We start from the raw sequence: 17,661 nt of genomic DNA on the forward strand, positions 1-17,661 counted from the left end.
AGGGTAAGACTAAATCTGCCACTTTCTGTGAGTTAATGTCTAAAGTTAGAAATTAGGAAACAGCAGTATAAGCATGTTATTTTAAGTAAATGCTAGAGGATTCTGAGAGTTGGAAGTGGCTTTCTCTGGGACCGTGGACACGGCAGTGCCGAGAAGGGCTGCTATTTTTCATTATAAACCACATGATACTATAATTAGATTTTTTTAAAATTATGTTTATTGCTTTGATAAAAATCAATATTAAATTGAAAATGAACACAGAAGAAGAAAACTTTCTAAAAGTATATTTAAATAGTGATCTTATTTACTTTGCATGTTCATCCCCAGAGAAAAATTCAACAAACACGTGACAGTTGTGTTCACAGTACTGTATAATATAAGGTCCTACCTGGAGACGATCTAAATCGACAGGGAAAATCTATCTTAAAGCAAAGAGTACCTAATATCACAAAACATTTTTAGTTGTGATGAAAGAGAATTTACTATTTAAAAAAAAAAAAAAAAAACATACCACAGGCTGGAGAAGAGGAAGGAGGAAATAGGGAGTGACTGCTAATGGGTACAGGGCTTTTTGGGTGGATGATAAAAACGTTCTAAAATTAGATTATGGTGAAAATTGCAAAGCCTAATAAATATGCTAGAAACCACTGAATTGTACCCTTTAAATGGGCAAACTGGTATGTAAATAATATTTTAATAAAATTGTTAAAAAATAGTAACTTAAATAAGACAATTATAGCCAACACTTTTATTGTGCTTTGTGTCCGGTACTCACTCAGTTTAATCCCAACAGCCTATTAGGTAGATACTATTATTGTTACTCTGTTTTACAAATGAGGAAACGGGTGCAGAGAAGCTAAGTGACTTGCCTAAGATCTTCATACGTGGGTAGATTACGTAGAAGTTATTTTTCCCTCGTGAAAGAAATCTGGAGGAAGGAGGTCTAGGTAAGGTGGCTCCCCGAGCACTGGGGACCCTGGGTCCTTTGAGCTTGCTTCTCTACTGTGTATGGTTTCTTTACCCAGGATCTCCTCGCGGCCCCAAACAGCTGTTGGGGCTCCAACCAATGCATCTGCATTTTAGGCAGCAGGAAGGAGGAACGTGCAAGGATGCTCTTTCCTGCCTTTAAGAGAACATGAAAGTTGTACACGTTGCTCCCTTTTGCATCCTCTTAGCCAGAACTGAGTCACATAGCTGAAAGACCCTGGGGAATGGAGCCGTTTAGCAGTCCTCCCTACTTCATAAGGGCAATCGACCAAAATGCATTTTGAAAACTGTTTTGGGAATGGTGAGGGATTTTTAATTTTTGGTACTTAGCAAATGCTTTGGGCTGATGATGTTCCTCTTCTACCCACTGTCTTCATAGCCCCATCTATTCTTTACTATTTATTTCTCCTCAAAGCATAACCAAAAAAAAGCTGTTCTTTCCTTCTCTTTCTCTCATAATTAACTTCTTTGGACCCCACTCTGTTTTGTGATCAGTTCCACTGAATTCAAGGCTTGCTCTGTCTCGCCCACAGTTCCTAGCACAGTAGACGTGGCGTATGTTCTTAGCAAACACTGTGACAGAGTGTCACCTCCCCTCAAACCTGGATTATTGACACCTCTGAGTAGGGACTCTGATATGCCCCATTGTATATACTTTTCCCTCTGGGCTGTCATGAAGGGCAGTGGAACACTGGAACATTGGCATGACTGGCACAACAGGTCCCTCCACAGAACAAACTGGTAGAGTCTTGAAGCCAGAATGCAGAGGGTGGGTGACCCGCCCATGTCCCAGGGCAGAGCTGGCCTGGAGAGTGGGCCTCCTGACCCTCAGGCATCTACTCTGGCCACGGAGCTTCTCAAACACTGATTTCCAGGCAGAGCCTCATCACACAAAGCCATTAAAATAGAAACGGGTAATAAATTTGAATGTATTCGGAAGTTGTTTCCTCCCCTCCTCTTGGGATTGATTAACTTAGCTGGAAATAATGAACCTGAACTGATTTTCTGAGCACTAGATCTAAGTGGTAATTACTGAACTTGCACCTTGTTAGAAAGACCATAATACTTACTCAGATGATCCTTTCTCTCATCCCCTCTCCCACTAGTTTTTTCCTTGGTGTGAGAACTGACAAGCCAGAAAATAAAGGAGCTGGAAGGAAGAAGTTTCTTTTTTCTAGGGAGTTGTGTCATATTCTAAAGGGCAGCGCTGTAAGTATCATACTCCTTTTGGAGAAGAAATCGTGCTTCAACGACACATCACCGGAGGAAGAATGACCAGCTCAGGGCTTAAATGGTTATTGGCCAAATTCCTTCCTTTCCAGAATCCTGCTGACAGAGCCTCAAGGTCACCTCAGAAGGTGTGTTTTGGTGCCATTTCTGCTTCTGACTTTTGATATCGAGACTCTTAATAACTTCATTCAGACCACTTAGAAGCAATCCATGTCTGCCTCTTGATTCCTCCTGATGTGAAGTAGACTCCTGTTTGCCTTCACCTGGCCTCACAACCTTCAAAAGCAGCCATTCCTCCGAGTCTCTCATGGGTTAGTGAGCAATTCCATCTACCTGTCTCAGGACACTTAGTGAGCTTGTGAAGACAACATAGTTTCCCTCAGAGCTAGTCTCATAGTGACTCCTGCTCAGATTCTGTGGTCACCAGGGGACCCAGGTGACAACTCAAGAGAGGGCACCACCCCCTGAGAGCCATGGACCCTTGGCTCTTTAAAGGCGTTCTCTCTCATACATCCCACCTGGGCCCTGACAGCTCAGCAGCCACATAATGAAAGGCCTGATCTCCTTGTCCTGAAGCTGAGTTGCTTTCACTCCTCATAGAGCTTTTACTCCCTCTGGTTCCTCTTTGGGGCTTCCAGATCTCTGCCTTCATGCCCCCAGCAAGCCTAAGGACCAGTTCCTAGGACACCCTGACCACTTCGAGTGGTCCGACATCAGTTCTTTCTCACCCAAAAGAAATCTGATCTTCCAGGTACGTCTGGGCCCTGCTGCTTCCTGCCTTTCCCTGAGTGGGCTGGCCTCCTCCGGTCCTGGCTTCAGTCCCTCCCCATGCCTGCCGTTGGCTGGGCCCCACTTTAATACTTCACCTCCACCAAGCTTTCTGCAAACTCTAATCTCCATTGACGGTGAGGTGATATCTAATGTTTTGTCTGTTCACCATCCCCTCCCCACGTTTCTTGGTGAAGCCCCTCTATGCCGATGGAAGCGGCTGCCAGTCACAGGGCCTGTTGTCCCGGCCACAGAGGTGGGCCAATGAGCCGGGCTGTGCCACCAGAGTTTACATGCTCTCCTTCCTCCGAGATTGTTAGATTGGGATGTTGCCTGCCAGGGGCTGTCTGTGGTCAGGCCCCTCACCTCCCTTTCCTTCCTCCGCCCCACCCAGTCATCGGAGGGAGCCACACAGAGCCCTGTATCAGCTGGCAATGACCTTGAAGAAGAAGAGTATCTCTTTGTGCACAGAGAGCTAAAATCTCTAAACTCAGAAAAGCCAGAGTCGGGACAATGATTCTGAAGTCCCGTAAAGGCATGCTGAATTGGAGCATGAATTTGTGGCTGGTGGTGTAGTGAAATGAGAACGGGTTTGGAGAAATTATTTTCTAGAAGGCGGAAGCTACTGAGCCTGAATTGGTTCTCAAGTGGAAATCAGCCTAAGATACCAGAGGCGTTAGCCATGGAGGTGGGCAGCAAACGATACCTGTTTGATCTTAGCTTGGGGATCCAGGGAGATCCTGTGCCTCTGGTCCTGGGCCCAGGGGAGCTCTGCTGAGTGTGATGAGTGAAGCTCTAGGAGGAGGGAACAAAAACCAGTGAGCACCTGCTTTACACCATGCTTCTTCACACATGATCTCACTTAATGCTCAGAACAAACCTGTAATCTATACAGACACGGAAATGGAAGCTCAGGAAAGGGAAGTCACTTGGCCGACCTAGGTCACTGAGCTAAGGAGTGATAGAAGGACTGGCTTCCCACCATGCCTTGCTCCACCTGCGCTCCCAGAGAGAGCAAAGTCACAATCAAACAAGCTGGTTAATGTGGGAAAGGCGGGCGATTTCCCCACTTACAGACTAGTAAGTGGAGATTCAGAGAGCTGAAGGGCCTTGCCCAAACTCATAGGAATGGTAAGTGACAGAGCTGGTTCTTCTGTCTCTAAATCCACAGCACCAAGCAACTCAACCGTCTGCAGCACAGGCAACATTTCCTTGGCAATGTCTCTGTAGGAATCCTGCAGTCAGACTCCTCCTGCAGGGTAAGTAGCAGCCTGGGGAGACTATGCAGTTTCATTCATCACGTTGATGGGTTCTTGTTTCTCACTGTGGCAACAAAATTGGTGGGACTTTCTGTTTGCATTTTATGAGAAATGTGGTTCCCTGCTGTTTATCGGACACTTTTCACAGGGAGATATTTTTTTCCCTAACTCTACTGAGGGTCAACCTAAGTGTGGGCAGGACTCATGGGGGCAAGGAGAGGTGTTTAAGGAGCTGGAGGTTGGTTCCTGATGCTGCAAAACTCTCACTTTACTGAGTCACCTGCACACAGGTCTGGCCAGGGACAGCTGTCTCAGTGTGTACATCATCTCCTCATTTAGCTTATTTTGTTGGCTTCAAAACCCCTCATAAACAGTCCAATTAAAACCTTGGAAGAAATCTGGGCTCTGTACATGGTCCTCAGTGGAGCAACTAAGAGCTAAACACAGTAAAATGGAAGGTGAGACAAAGCCCGGGTTAGGAAAATTAGAATCTGAGGCTTCTTCCTTGTGTAAAAGACATAAGCTTTATCAAATAAAATGTAATCCTGGCAATTTTCTTCTATTGGAGCTTGAAGAGAGGCCTGGGAGTATTTAATCTCCCTACACCTTCTCCGTGCCTCCCTCATGACACTTCTCACTTTCTGCCAGGTTATTTATATCCTGGTCTTGATAATCTTGCTTATAGGTTATATATTTCTCTGTCTAATTCTGTGGACAAGTTGCAGCAGTTTATAAATAGAAGGTACTCAATAAATGATGTAAAATAAATACATGGATGGATGGATGGATGGATGACTAGATGGGTGGATGATTGGATGATGGCTCCTGAGAGTTAGCACAGGAAAAGCAGAACCTGTGGATTGATGGGGGGAGGGAGGAGGGGAACTGATATTCACTGAACAAATGTGGTAGACACTGTGGCACTTCAAAACCATCATTTCAGTCAATCCTCACAGCAATGCAGTAAGGCAGGTTTGTTTTCTCATTTCGCGATGGTGAAACTGGTGCTCAGAGAGGTAAAGGAATTTGCTTAATGGGACCCTCATCTAGGTCAGTCTGAATGGAAAAGCTATACTCTAAAAGTCAACCCAGCACCAAGTGGACACCAAAAGCTGATTTTTATAGTGTTGTTTCCTGAGAAAGCGTGTTGATGCTGGATTAGAGTGGCTTAAAGTAGAGCAGGCTTGGGCGGGACCGAGGGTCTGCAGTAGGAGCTGAGGGAGGAGCTGGCGTCCCCAAGGCCTGGCTAACTTAAGTGTCAGCCTCAGAAGACTGTTCGAGAGGAGTCTGACAACAGGTATGGACACACTCTGAACAGACCCGTCCTAGAATGCTGTGTTCTGAAACAGGTGGGGCCCAGGCCAGACCAGCTGGCCCTGCCTCTCTCAGCCCTTTTCCCTTCCCACGTCCCCACAGGCAACTTCTCAATGTTTATTCCAGAGTGTAAAAGCTGAGAGAGGTGTTACCTGCATGGGGAGGCCTCAGAGGTGAGGAGAGATGAGGTCTCATTGCGGGAGCTGGGGACTGCCCAGGAACAAAGTTTGCCAGGTCCTCAATCTGATGTCGCTATTAGAGGAGACAGGGCTTGGAGCCAGTGGGGGCAAAGGGGTTCGGGAGCCTGGACTGTGGCTTTGATCCTGGAGACTGAATCCGTGTGACTGCCCAGCGTAATCCTGGTCTGTCCTGCTGGCACGTCCTGCTTCCAAGGCCTATCCCCACCCTGGCTGGGAGCCTGTCTCTCACAGAAGCCCTGTCTAGGTGACATGTAGGTTGAGGTTCCCGTCAGCAAGCCCCCCCCGCCCCCCGCCCCGCCACCTTGATGGAATAAGCTGCCATGACTGCTCTGTCCTCTTTGGAGCTGGGCTTCTGAGCTTCTGACAAACCCTACCCCCTCACCGCTAGCCCCCTCTGTCCACCCCCTGAGGTATCAGTGAGGCCTATTATTTCTGCTTTTAGCTTTGTCATAAACAGCCCTCTGCAGGGTTCTGTTGTCAGTCATTTATTTGTATGGCAGTATAAGTGGAAACCGCACTATCTTTTTCTCCCTAGTTATTTACACCTCAAATCATATTGTGGAGAAAAAAGTTTCTGTCAGCAAAAGCATAGTAATCCTCATTTCTATTCATATGGCCTAAATAGTAGATATTATTATTTCGCATGGATTATTATAACCCTGTTTTACTTGTATCCCTTTAGGCTGGACTGGCAGATATTTGTACAGGGAATCTCAGGGGTCCTTGTGACCCTTGGGTACTTGGTGCCTGGAACACAACTCCAAGATGGAGGAGAGAGATTGCCCCTCTCACTCAGCAGTGAGTTGACAAGGTAGAGAGGAAACCCCTTGTAAGGCAAAGACTTAAGGCACTTGCATTGGAGAAGTTGGAGAAGTTGGGACATGGAAGAGAGAGCTCTGTAAAGGTTGGGGTGTTTGGTTAATAGTCTTAGAAGAGGGAGGCAGGGGGAGCAGAGCCCCTGTCACATAAATGTGAGATGGAGAGCACTTGTTAGAAATGTATCAGGGAATGACTAGAAATTTGTTTTTAAGGGAAACAGTGTTAGGGCTTATATTCAGCTTCAGTTCTCTGAAGCCAGAAGTCAACAAAGTTGATTCGTGATGCCCTCAAGTGGCCTTTCCTGTGGCCTATATCTGATTATTGGGGTTCCCATCTTCATTCACCAGGAGCCAAGGCTTTTCCCTCCCTCTACTGCATCAAAACCTGGTCTCAGAAGAGGCTTCGCTGTCAGTCATTTACACTTTAGTGTGAATATGTCATTGTACTCTCTCCCAGAGATGTCTGCATTCCATGACTGAACTTTCTCATGAAAGTTGCTATTGATGTAAAAGGCATTTCAGCTCTCAAGGAGCAAGGATGGAGTTTATTTTGGGTAAAGGCACAGTGTTAGCCCCAATTTTTTCAGTTGCAAGGTAACCTAAGTCGGCTCATAGGCAAAGAAGGAAATTACTGGCTCACACTAGTGGGAAGAAAGCTTAGGAGGCTCCCAGGTTTGGAGGAAGGCCTGCAGGAGCCAGGCCTCAGGGACTGCAGCTGGGCTCAGTCAGTCAGTCAGCTAGGCCTGCCTCTGCTTCCCTTTGCACAGTGGCCTCCTTCTCTTCTTCTGTAGGCAGACGCTCGACACAGCAGAGGGGGACTATGACCTGGATATGAGAAGAAGGACTTTGGGAACCTGATCTGGAGCAATTTTAGGTGGAGGAGCAGAGAGGACGGAGTGTGGGTAGAAGAGATCTGTGAACTCTGGTGTTAACTGGCTACTCAGATTTTGACAAAGAATGGTTCTTATTCTTTGCCAGGTAGAAGGTGGAGGAGGAATGGGGGCAGGGAAGAGTAAAGCTGGGTGAAGTACAGAGCTACCCAGAGCTGTGTGTGGGGTTAAACCTTGCAGCAGCCTCTCTAGAATCTCTCTGATATACTTGCTTCTGCACCTGGCCTGGATGTACCTCCCGCTATGGTCACTTGCCTCCATGTTCTGGCTCCTAGACCACAGAGTGCCAGGTTCATGTCTTATTAACTGTAATCACCACAGGGTCTAGCACAGATTGTGCACACAGTAGTAGGTGCTCACATGCGTTTGTTGAATGAATGAGCACAAGATCAAACAATGGGTAGACAGAGCTGTGAGCTGTCAGGAAGGGTATCTGGCTTCTGCTGAAGATTAGATAGTGAATTTGCTATGTGACCTTCTCCTTGCTGGGCTTCATTTATCTTCATCTGCAGAGTAAAGCAAATGCTCCTTTTTTGTTTTCCTTCTGCCAGAACATTCCACAATTAATGTCTGAGTCAAAGAGAGGAATTCCATGAAGTTTTGCTTCATGTCTTACTTGTAGCAATATCTGGAACTAGGCTTTTAATATAAATGTTTGTGTGCCTCCGTGTGTGTGTGTGTGTGTGTGTGTGTGTGTGTGTGTGTGTGTGTGTTTGAAGCAATGTGTATAGGTGCATATATCCCAAATAAATTTACTCATAGCCCCAACATCTGTGGTGGCCTTGTGGGGGAGTCTCCCTCTCCCCCACTTTACAGGGAGATGCCCACAGAGCATGGAGTTACCCACACTGGTGTCAAGTGCTAAGGGAAGCCCTGGGGATGCGGGGGGAATGGATGCCTCATGACAAACAGCAGCTGGGGGGCTTTCCATAGAGGACCAGGGAGAAAAGGCCGCTTGGAGGCAGAGAAGACCACAGTGGTTCTTCGTGGCTAGGGGAAAGCTTCTGCTTCTACTTCTGCCACATGGCCCCAACTCCCAGCCCAGGTCACCATGGAGTTCGAGATTTCTGGTCCCAGAAATCTCTCTGCAGCAGCACTATGTATGAGATCTTGCTGCAATGACGGAAATGTTCTGTGTCCGTGCTATTCAATATGGTCGCAGTTAGCCCCATGCGGCTATTGAGCACTCGAAGTGTGGTTAGGTTAGTGCAACTAAAGAGCTAAATTTGTAATTTAATTTCAATTTGTTTAGAATTAAATAGCTGTGTCTGGCTAGCGACTACTGCATTGGACAGCACAGCTCTAGAAAATGGATTTTATTTGTCCTGGAGGAAGCAGAGACCAATGAAAGCAGAGACCTGGAGCTCAGGAAGGTTCTAGCAGGGTTGGTATGTGAGCCGAAGCCACAGCTCTCAGTAGGAAGCCTGCTTGTCCTCAGCAGGATGCAAATCCTTCCAGCCTGCATTCAGATGGCTGTTGTGCTCAGCTCAGTCCACAGAAAAAGAACTGGCACAAATTGTCCACGTCAGGTCAGGCACTTGGCAGATGTTTGCTGAGGGTGGTTCTTGATAGGGATCCCTGTGGAACTCTTACATTTCTCCTCCCACCCCAAGCCTCAGAGTGACAGAGCCAAAAGGACAGCCCCTCATTTTGCCGACAAGGGAAAGATGCCTTAGTGAGGGGAAGAGATCTGCTCACAGGCAGAAGCAAGCAGAAGTGAGCTCTCATTACCAAGCATTTGTTGCCTTATGGTTAAGTCTTTCTTTAGCGATTCTACCAACATCCCTTCTGTGAACATTTCTCTTAAAACGGAGTAGGAAGGGGCCAGGAATGTAATTTTCTTTGCCCAGACTCCAGTTCTTAGAATCAAAAAAGCACTGTGCAGGTTTCAGTCCTGTGGAACCCCATGCGGTTCCCCTCCCTAACCTTCTCACTTCCTGTCCCTTGGGCCTGTCCACTGACTGTTCCTATTAGCAAGCTCACTGCAGCCCTTTTTGGGCTCAGTTTGGACAACCTGCCTCTGTGTGCCTTCACTGACTGCCTGGGCAGGGTGGCTGCTTGTCCCTGGGTGCCCGCTTGTCCCTGGGTGCCCCTGACAGCCTAGACTACCCTGCGATATAAGGTAGTCTGAACTCGTCCTGCCGTACTGAGCACCCTGTCTCCTGTTGGCCTCTCAAGAGCCTGGAGTTCAGAATGTTTGTCTGTGTGGCCTTTCTCACTGTATTTCCAGCCCTTAACACTGGCGGGTCTGGCCCCACATTAGACAAGTTACTTACCTTCTCTGATCCACAGCAAAATGGGGGGACAGTACCAAGTTCCTAGGGTCAGTAGAGGACAGTGAGATAAATAATGCAAATCTCTTGTCCAAGGACCTGACTGGTAAATGTAAATTATTTTTTCTTACTTTCTTGTTAGGAAAACAAATACATTCATGAAAGGGAGAGAGTTGGCAGTCCAACCGGGGATGACTGGGAGTCTACAATGTTGTAGGAATCATAGGCCTTAGAATTTAAAAGGAAGGTAAGGACCACTTTGTGCAGCTGAAACACTCACCTCAGCTGATTACACAGCTGGGGCAGGAGAAGGGAAGAGAGAGAAGGGCTGATGGGCAACCAGGGCCCAGACCCACCCCCCTCACAACCCCCTGCCACAAGGGGCTAATGGGTCTTAGCTGGAGACAAGGTAACAGGAAGGTTTCTTTTCAGAAACATTGTAGGCCAGTGTTTTTCAAAGTGCTGGGAGTAATTCATAGGTAGATCATGAAATCAATGTAGTAACTGACTAGTGTTAAAAAGACCAGCCAGATCAGGATGGAAAATAATACACTGCAACAATGAAACCTTTTGGGTTGGGGGAGGCTAGAGAATAATTTTGCAGATTGAGGTAGGAAGTGTGGGGACTTGAGTGACCTGCCAATTACCTCTCATTTCATCATCGTTAGAGCAACCTGAAGGACAAGGATGACCTGGGGAGGGGGCTGTGGAGGGGAGAGAGAGCCTCGGTGGAGTTTGCACTGTTATGCTGATGATTAAGGCTGTGTCAAAAAGGAGAGGTTTACAAAGGCATCGGAGGGAAGCAATCAACTGGAGGAGCCTTCTTGCTCTGCTGGCTCCACAGAGAGAGTCCCTTGTAGAAGCAATAGGGGCTGCTTGGCCTCTTATTATGATGAAATGCCTCTTATAATGGAGACACTTCGCATTTATAAAGCTCTTTATACTCCTAAGAGTTCCCAGCCTCTCATTTATTTTTCTTAAGACTCCTGGGAGGTCGGTGGTGGGGTGGGGCCAGGAGAGACAACATCATGATTTCATTTTGGCAATGGGAAAACTGAGGATCTGAGCGAGAAGAGGGACTGCCAGATGCAGAACTAGGAGATGCTGGCCTCGCGGTTTCTAAGCGGGTGCTCTTTTCACACTGCGGTGTGTGAAAATACTCTGTGTGTAGTGTGTAGGTTCAAGACCTTGGTTGCCCATTAAAATCACCTTGGCATCTTCCAAGAAATTCCAGTGCTTGCCTGCACTCCTCCTCAGACAACCGAAATCGAGACCTGGGGGGTGGGGCCTGGGCATCAGTATCTTTAAAGATGCCTTTAGAGAGTCTAATGCAGATGGTGTTGGAAACCAGTGTCACAGTTGGGACCCATATCCCACCTCCCCAAGCGTGTTTCCTCCCACCTTTGCCTTCTTTCTGCCTCTGGCTATCAGAAGAAACTGGCCTTGACCCAGTCTGGTCAAGCTGCCTCTGAAGTCTAGCTTGGATGGATGCCACTGTCATTTTACAGAGTAATTCCTCTGGGGAGCTGCCCCCTGGGCCCCATCCTCAAAGCTACAGTCTCCTGGGACCCCCTAAGCAGAGGTATGAACAGGGAAGAGGGAGGCAGGCCACTCTGACAGACGGAAAGCAAACAGCTCAAGGGGTGGCAGGCTGCATTTTATTCATTGTTAATTTAAACACCCTTCAAGTCCTCTTTTGGAGTGCTGCTCAGAAAAATAAATATATTGTTTAAGAAACCCTGCTGACGTCCCACCCCCACTCTCCTCCCCACTCCCTACCGCATGCTCTACCCACCCCTCCTGAGAGAACATGTAGCATAGAAAATAAATTGTAAAGCCACAGGGAGCTTCCCTAGGGAGGAAGGGGAGGAGGGAGGAGAAGAGGCTGGAAGAAGGAGAAAGAGGGGCTTGGGCCAGGTCAGTGCAGAAATCTCATCGCTTCTCAACACATAATGTGCGCGGGGCTAGGACACTACACATGCCTGAAGGTGCTCGAACTGCCCCAGGGGCAAGAGTCCAGGCCCCAAGTCCTTGCTGACGAGCTGTCCTGGGGTCAGGAATGGTTTCAGCAGCCCTCCCATCCCTTCCCACCCCACAGAATGGAGCGAGCATATTATCCAACAACGGCGGCCACAAGGAAGCCCCAGCGCCTCTTCTGGACTCAGAAGTGCCCTAAGCAATCATCTGGATGTGCTTTCCAGACAGTGTGCATGTGGAATTGTGCTTTTTGTTTGTTAAGAATGTAAAAAGTTACAGTAAGACGGAACCCCCTGGCCCACAGCTTCTGTGGTCTCCGCCTCTGTGGACTGCCGTCTGCTTTGGTTGCCGAGAAGCTTCTCCTTTGGCAGTGAGGGTTAGTCACCCCTCACCTCAAAGCAGGCAGGAAGAGGGCATCTGTTAGGAGGCCTGACTAAGGGAGACAGGAGCCTGGATAAACATAGCAGCTATTTGCCAGAGTTTGGCTTGGGTTTGGACACTGGCTTCTGGGTAAAACGCAAATTCATGCAAAGTGTACATGAAGCTCCCACAAGGCAGAGAGGAATTTTCCAGGCTCTAGTGGATCCCCAGAGAATTAAAAATGGGAACTCTTTCTTCTTAAAATGGCCCAGACTAGGATTTTTCTTTTGGTAAAGGTAAAGGGGCTAGCCGCTCTTTGTAAGGCTGGTGTGTGTGTGTGCGTGCGTGCGTGTGTGTGTGTGTGTTGCTGTGATGTGATGTGTGACACTCTGGCTGCAGTCAGAGACATGGGGTCTGACCATTTGGCCTTATTAGCAAGGAAAGACCCTACAGGTGGCTTTTTTCACCTGCCTGCTCAGCTCAGAGAGAGCCCAGATGTTTGCCAAGACCCTGGCCTCGGTGTGGTTTGAGCTGGATGGTAAGAGGCTTCTTGAGAGCCCCTGCCATCTTTGCCCCACAGCCCCAGCATTGGAGGGGTGAGTGTGGGCCTAAGGTTAGGAAGTGACTCCTTATGCAGAGGGGAGTTGTAGACTCCAGTGAACAGACAGCTGTGGGTCAAACTGGAGCCCCTCAAACAGTGGGAGAAGCCACAACATCTAAGAGAATGGATCCCTTTCTTACTTAGCCTGAGGTTCCGAAGAACCTGTACCAAAGAAAGGGGTCCCTATCGATGTCACTGTTCCTGAAATGGTAGCAGGACTCCATCGCTGCTTATTAAGGAGTTCTGGTTCTCAATGCCCACCCTCAAGCGTAGTGTCAAATGAGCCCTTTAGGTGTGGGTCTAGGCTCCATTTATTTCTTGACTTTGAGAGCCTGGCTTTTCCCCAGGAGCATTCCCCAGCATCTGGGGCACTGAGCCCTTTGGCCTGAAGTGAAGATGGTGATGTACTCAGATGGGGGTGGGGGACCAGAGGAACATGGGCAAAAATAATACACATGTGTCGCTGCAGCCTGAGCTACCACTGTACACGAGAGAACTGGTGTTACTTTGGGAGGTTGGTGAGAAAGAAGAGTCCCTTCCCTGCTCCCTCAAATCACGCCTGCGGTTCCTTCAGAAACTTGCCCAAGCTGCCTACAGTCACCTCCTTTCAAAAGCAAAGCATAGGAATAGAAGTGAAAATAGCCAAGGCTGCAGCCAGAGCAATTTAGGATAGACTTTATGAAGTACTGTTGCCAGAAAAGACTTCCAAAGAAGGTTTCGAGTTTTCCTTTTTGGAAGGCAGGTCCCATTTTCCTCCTCTGGGGATGGGATTCTGTACGGTCCCGTGTACTGGTCAGCAGGATCACCCGGACAGCTCTTTGGCCTGTCTAGCCAAGGAGCCTCAGTGGCTGGGTCTTAAGCCTACTGTGCTGTTCCTGGGCCTCACTTCCTCTGGGTTGGCTACTATTTTGCTTGCTATTAAGTCCTCATGGTCTAGATGCCTCTGTCATGGGATCTCTACTTCCCCCTCCGGATGGTTCAGATTCTCAAGTTATTTCTCGTTGCCTAGGTGATACCTCTGATAGGAGGCCTTTTACTCTTTCCTTCTTTTAAAGGGATAAACCCGACACTCTATTTCTAGGTCCAGAGAGGGCTCTGGCCTAGAGAATGTGTGCCTCTCTGAGCATGCAGTGCCTTTAGAGTGACCGCAGATGGGGGTGCTTGCAAGCTGGCCTGAGTCGCAGAGGGTCCTGGAAGCGTGGCTCTCTGGAAGCCTACCCTTCAAGATTTAGCAACACTGACCTCTCTCCTGGCTTCACCTCCAGGTTAGGGCCTGTGTTGAAAAATCAATCCCAATCCAAATTAGAAATTACCAAAGTAGCTAAGAGTCACTCAGATCCCAACTCATTTTTTCCTTCCTGCTATGGATTGGAAGGGGAAGGAGGAAGCTGACATTCAAGCATGACTCTTAATGCTGTGTGTGTGTGTGTGTGTGTGTGTGTGTGTGTGTGTGTGTGTTTTCCAGGCACATGTGCTTCCCTCACTGCCAAGGAGGGAGATTTCACGACTTTCAAGGACTCTTGGGCAGACAGTGTGAGGCATCCAGTGCTTTTCTAAGACTTCCTGTCAGAAGCTATATATATTGGTGGGCCACACTGTGTCTGACTAGACTCTGGCATTTGTCCTTGAGAGTATCATCTTTTCAGATGAGGACATGGGCTGAAATGACGGGCATCTGGGTTTCCTCTAGGTCAGTGACCCCTATCTGGCAGAGGGTGAGTCTGAGAGAATCTGTCCCTCAATTTGAGGATCATGCAGAGCAAAACCTGAACCCTAAAACTGCTTCCATCTACACATTCCTCCAGCTCCCTCTCTCCTGCCTTCCTCCACCTCTGATACAGATTGTGCGAGGAGGAAACAAATTTGCTTGATTATAAGTGGGGACCAAACAAGGTTTAGAATGGGACGTGCGCCTCAAACATTATGGGCTCTGGAGCCAAATTCTCTGACATTTGTAGGATGGCTGCTTTGGGTTTTGGGTGCTGCAGACAGGCCCTGGTGCCCCACGGGTGCAGCTGGCACAGCCCTGATTCAGAGAAGGAGTGGGGCTGGAGGCTGCGCTCAGCACTCTCAGGCTCTGTAAAAGGGGAAAACGTTGAACTGATCAATGGGAGTTAGGGGGCGGAAATCCACACCAACAAAGCAAAATCTTGTCTGAGAAGATTCAGACATTCCTGGTTAATGAGGGAAAGCATTCTGGTGGATGATGCTGGTGAAAGAAAGGAGGGTTGGGGGATTCAGAGATGTGCCAGGAGCCTCAAAGAGCAAGCAGCTGAAGCAGAGCAGGGCTCCTGCAGCTCAGGGCTCCCCTCCCTGCAGGCTACTTGGGGTTCTCTCATTAGAAGTAGCTGCCCTACGTGCTGTGCTAAGCAGACTAACTCCAGGCTGAGAAAGGCCAACTAAGCCCCTTACCATTGCAATTTCCAAATCTCAGAGAAATGCCACAGTCCGCAAGTTGGTGCTATGTTTCATCTCATTGCATAATACTACACCATTCTCTGTGTGTAGCGGCTGTTCTATATATACACATATATACATCAGGAGGTAACAGATGGCTCTCCCCACCCCCACCTGTCAAAACTGTGACTATATCACTTCTGACGACCAGAAGGAAGCTGCTAGGCTGGGCCAGGATTCTAAATGCTGCGGAGGTAATTCAGAGCCATGAAAAGTTGCACCATATGTTTTGGGGTTGCCGGCTGCTTATGTGCATGGGGGGCCGAGTTTAATGCCAGTCTGCAAATCCCAGGGCTGGCACTCTCCTCGCTGCGGTGTGCACCGGGGCGAGGGTCTGGGGTGCCACTTTTTCTCTCCTTGGAGAATCTCCTGGGGCCACGGTTCTCCAAGAGGGGACCCACAAGGAAAACAGGCTCCCCCAAAACCTGCCCCTGATAACATCAGGCCTGGCCAAATAGTATTTCTTTAAAAAAAAAAAAAACTTTTTTTGGTTTCATTTTATTGGATAAAGATTAAGAAAGCGCCAGCGTCTGAGAGAAGGAAAGCAAGCCACGCCCAGTGGTGCGCCAGTCTGGCGAGGGTCTCTGGCGCAGCGGGGTGGGCCGCGGGCGATCTACCTGGAGGCGCTGGTCTCCGCCAGGCGGTTGTTCATGATGCCCAGCGCGCCAACCCCGCCCGAAAAGCCGTTCTGGCGCGTGTTAATGCAAACGCTGCGCGGGTAGCCGTTGGCCGTCTCGGACAGCTGCTTCTGCAGCAGCGCCAGCGACACCTTATTGGAGGCCGTGAGGTCACGCATGGAGATGAGCTCGCCCGACAGGCGGCGGCCCTCGGTGTCACTGTCGCCAGCAGGGTCGGCGCCGAGTGCGGCCAGGCGGCGTCGCAGCCGGGAGCCCGGGGTGATGGCGTTGCGCCGGGCCAGGGGCGCGCCGGGCGCCGGACAGCAGCGCGCGCAGCAGCGGCAGCTCAGCTTGCGCAGCATCCAGTTGAGCACCTGCTTGATGAGGATGGAGATGACATTGAAGAGTGAGTAAATGCAGCACACGCCGAGCAAGATGAAGAGGAAGTTGCCCAGGCGGTAGAGCCCCTGGTTCCGGTAGGCGGCGTGCTGACTGCTCACTAGGTCCCCGAAGCCGATGGTGCTGAAGGTGACAAAGCAGAAGTAGAGAGAGTCCACGTAGTCCCAGCCCTCCACACTGGTGTACATGGCTGAGGCGCAGCACGAGAGCAGCACGGCGAACAGGCCCAGGATCAGCAGCACGTGGTACACCGAGGGCTTCCAGCCAGCCAAGCAGTCGGCCTCTGAAAGCGCTGAGCCCCTGCGGAAGGTGGCGGGCAGCAGGCCGCTGCGGCGCAGCTGGCGCTCGCGGCAGGTGCGCATGATGAAAGCCAGCAGCGAGATGATGCGCTCCAGGAAGAGATTGAAGAACAGGATGGTCCCAGCGCAGCCGAACAGCCCGTAGGCGATGAGGAAGGCCTTCCCGCCCACCGTGGCAGGGGTGGTCATGCCGAAACCTGGGAAGACAGGGCAAGGGTCAGCGAGTTCCTGGCGGGGCGCTCGCTCTGTCTATGCAGGTGATGCCCTGGCTCCTATCTTGCGTGGCATCGCTCAGGTAGTGGGGAAACAGTGCTTAGACATGTCTCTCCTTTGGTGGCACTAGACATTGTTCCTGAATTGGTTGCGCCTAAATTGATGGAGGAGACATGGCTCCTCCTGTTGAGGAATCTGTAAATCAAAATGGGTGGGGCAAGATGGTCACTAGGAAGGACCCATCAGGACACACAAAACAATTTCACAGCACAGGTGCAAACCACTTGGATACCTACAAAGCAAGTATCACTTGCTCTCTCAACCCTAGAATTAATTTTTTAATATAACCAGTGGCACACGTGTTGGGTTAGAATTCCATAAAGGCTTCATCTTATGTGGGAATCTCTGGGGACCAGGTAGAGTGTGTTCAGTCCAAGTAGCTATATTTGATGGTCTCTGAAACAGGGTTTATGAAACTGACAAAAGGACTGTTGGAGAATGAGTCCACAACCTTCAGAGTAAATGTGGTTCTACCATTAGGTCTCAGCCCCTTCTTGCCCAAGGACCACCATCACCTTTGCTCACACTTGTGGCCTAGGGAAAGGTTTTGGCCCTGGGGGTCCTGTGCTGCATGTGTCTGGGGTTGCTTTTGTCCTGGGAGGTCTGCTCTGTGCCTGGGCAAATGCTTATTGCTTTGAACTCTTATAATTAAGTCTTAACTTACCTACTTGTTCAATGCACTGTCTTTAAGAGAGATTCTTTATCAATTGATTTCTGCAGAATGTTTGGCTTTCCACCAGTGTGCTCAGCCCATGCCATCCAGGGCAGCACAGAGTGGCAGCTCTGCCCCTCCAAACTGAGCTCAACCTGCAGCTGTCTTTAGTCTCTTTGTGGGACCCATGATTGCCTGACTCTGGTTATGAGAAGGGGTTTAATTTCTGGGTAGGAAGATTTACTGCTGCTTGGAATCTGAGCTGAAATTGGATCATCTGTCTGGGC

The 17,661-nt window shown here is 49.1% G+C and overlaps 1 protein-coding gene across 1 annotated transcript in view; it reads right to left on the reverse strand.

Annotated features, from left to right (window-relative positions):
• Window positions 1-11,969: 11,969 nt before the first annotated feature.
• The window catches only part of KCNK12 (potassium two pore domain channel subfamily K member 12), a 47,767-nt gene continuing 42,075 nt past the window's right edge, over window positions 11,970-17,661 (reverse strand). The window contains exon 2 of the mRNA XM_016142180.2: window positions 11,970-16,646. Coding sequence (XP_015997666.1) covers window positions 15,748-16,646 — 899 coding nt within the window. The 3' untranslated portion in view covers window positions 11,970-15,747. The remainder of the gene's footprint in view (window positions 16,647-17,661) is intronic.

Source organism: Rousettus aegyptiacus, unplaced genomic scaffold (genome assembly GCF_014176215.1).
Source record: "Rousettus aegyptiacus isolate mRouAeg1 unplaced genomic scaffold, mRouAeg1.p scaffold_m13_p_7, whole genome shotgun sequence".
Classification (NCBI taxonomy): domain Eukaryota; kingdom Metazoa; phylum Chordata; class Mammalia; order Chiroptera; family Pteropodidae; genus Rousettus; species Rousettus aegyptiacus.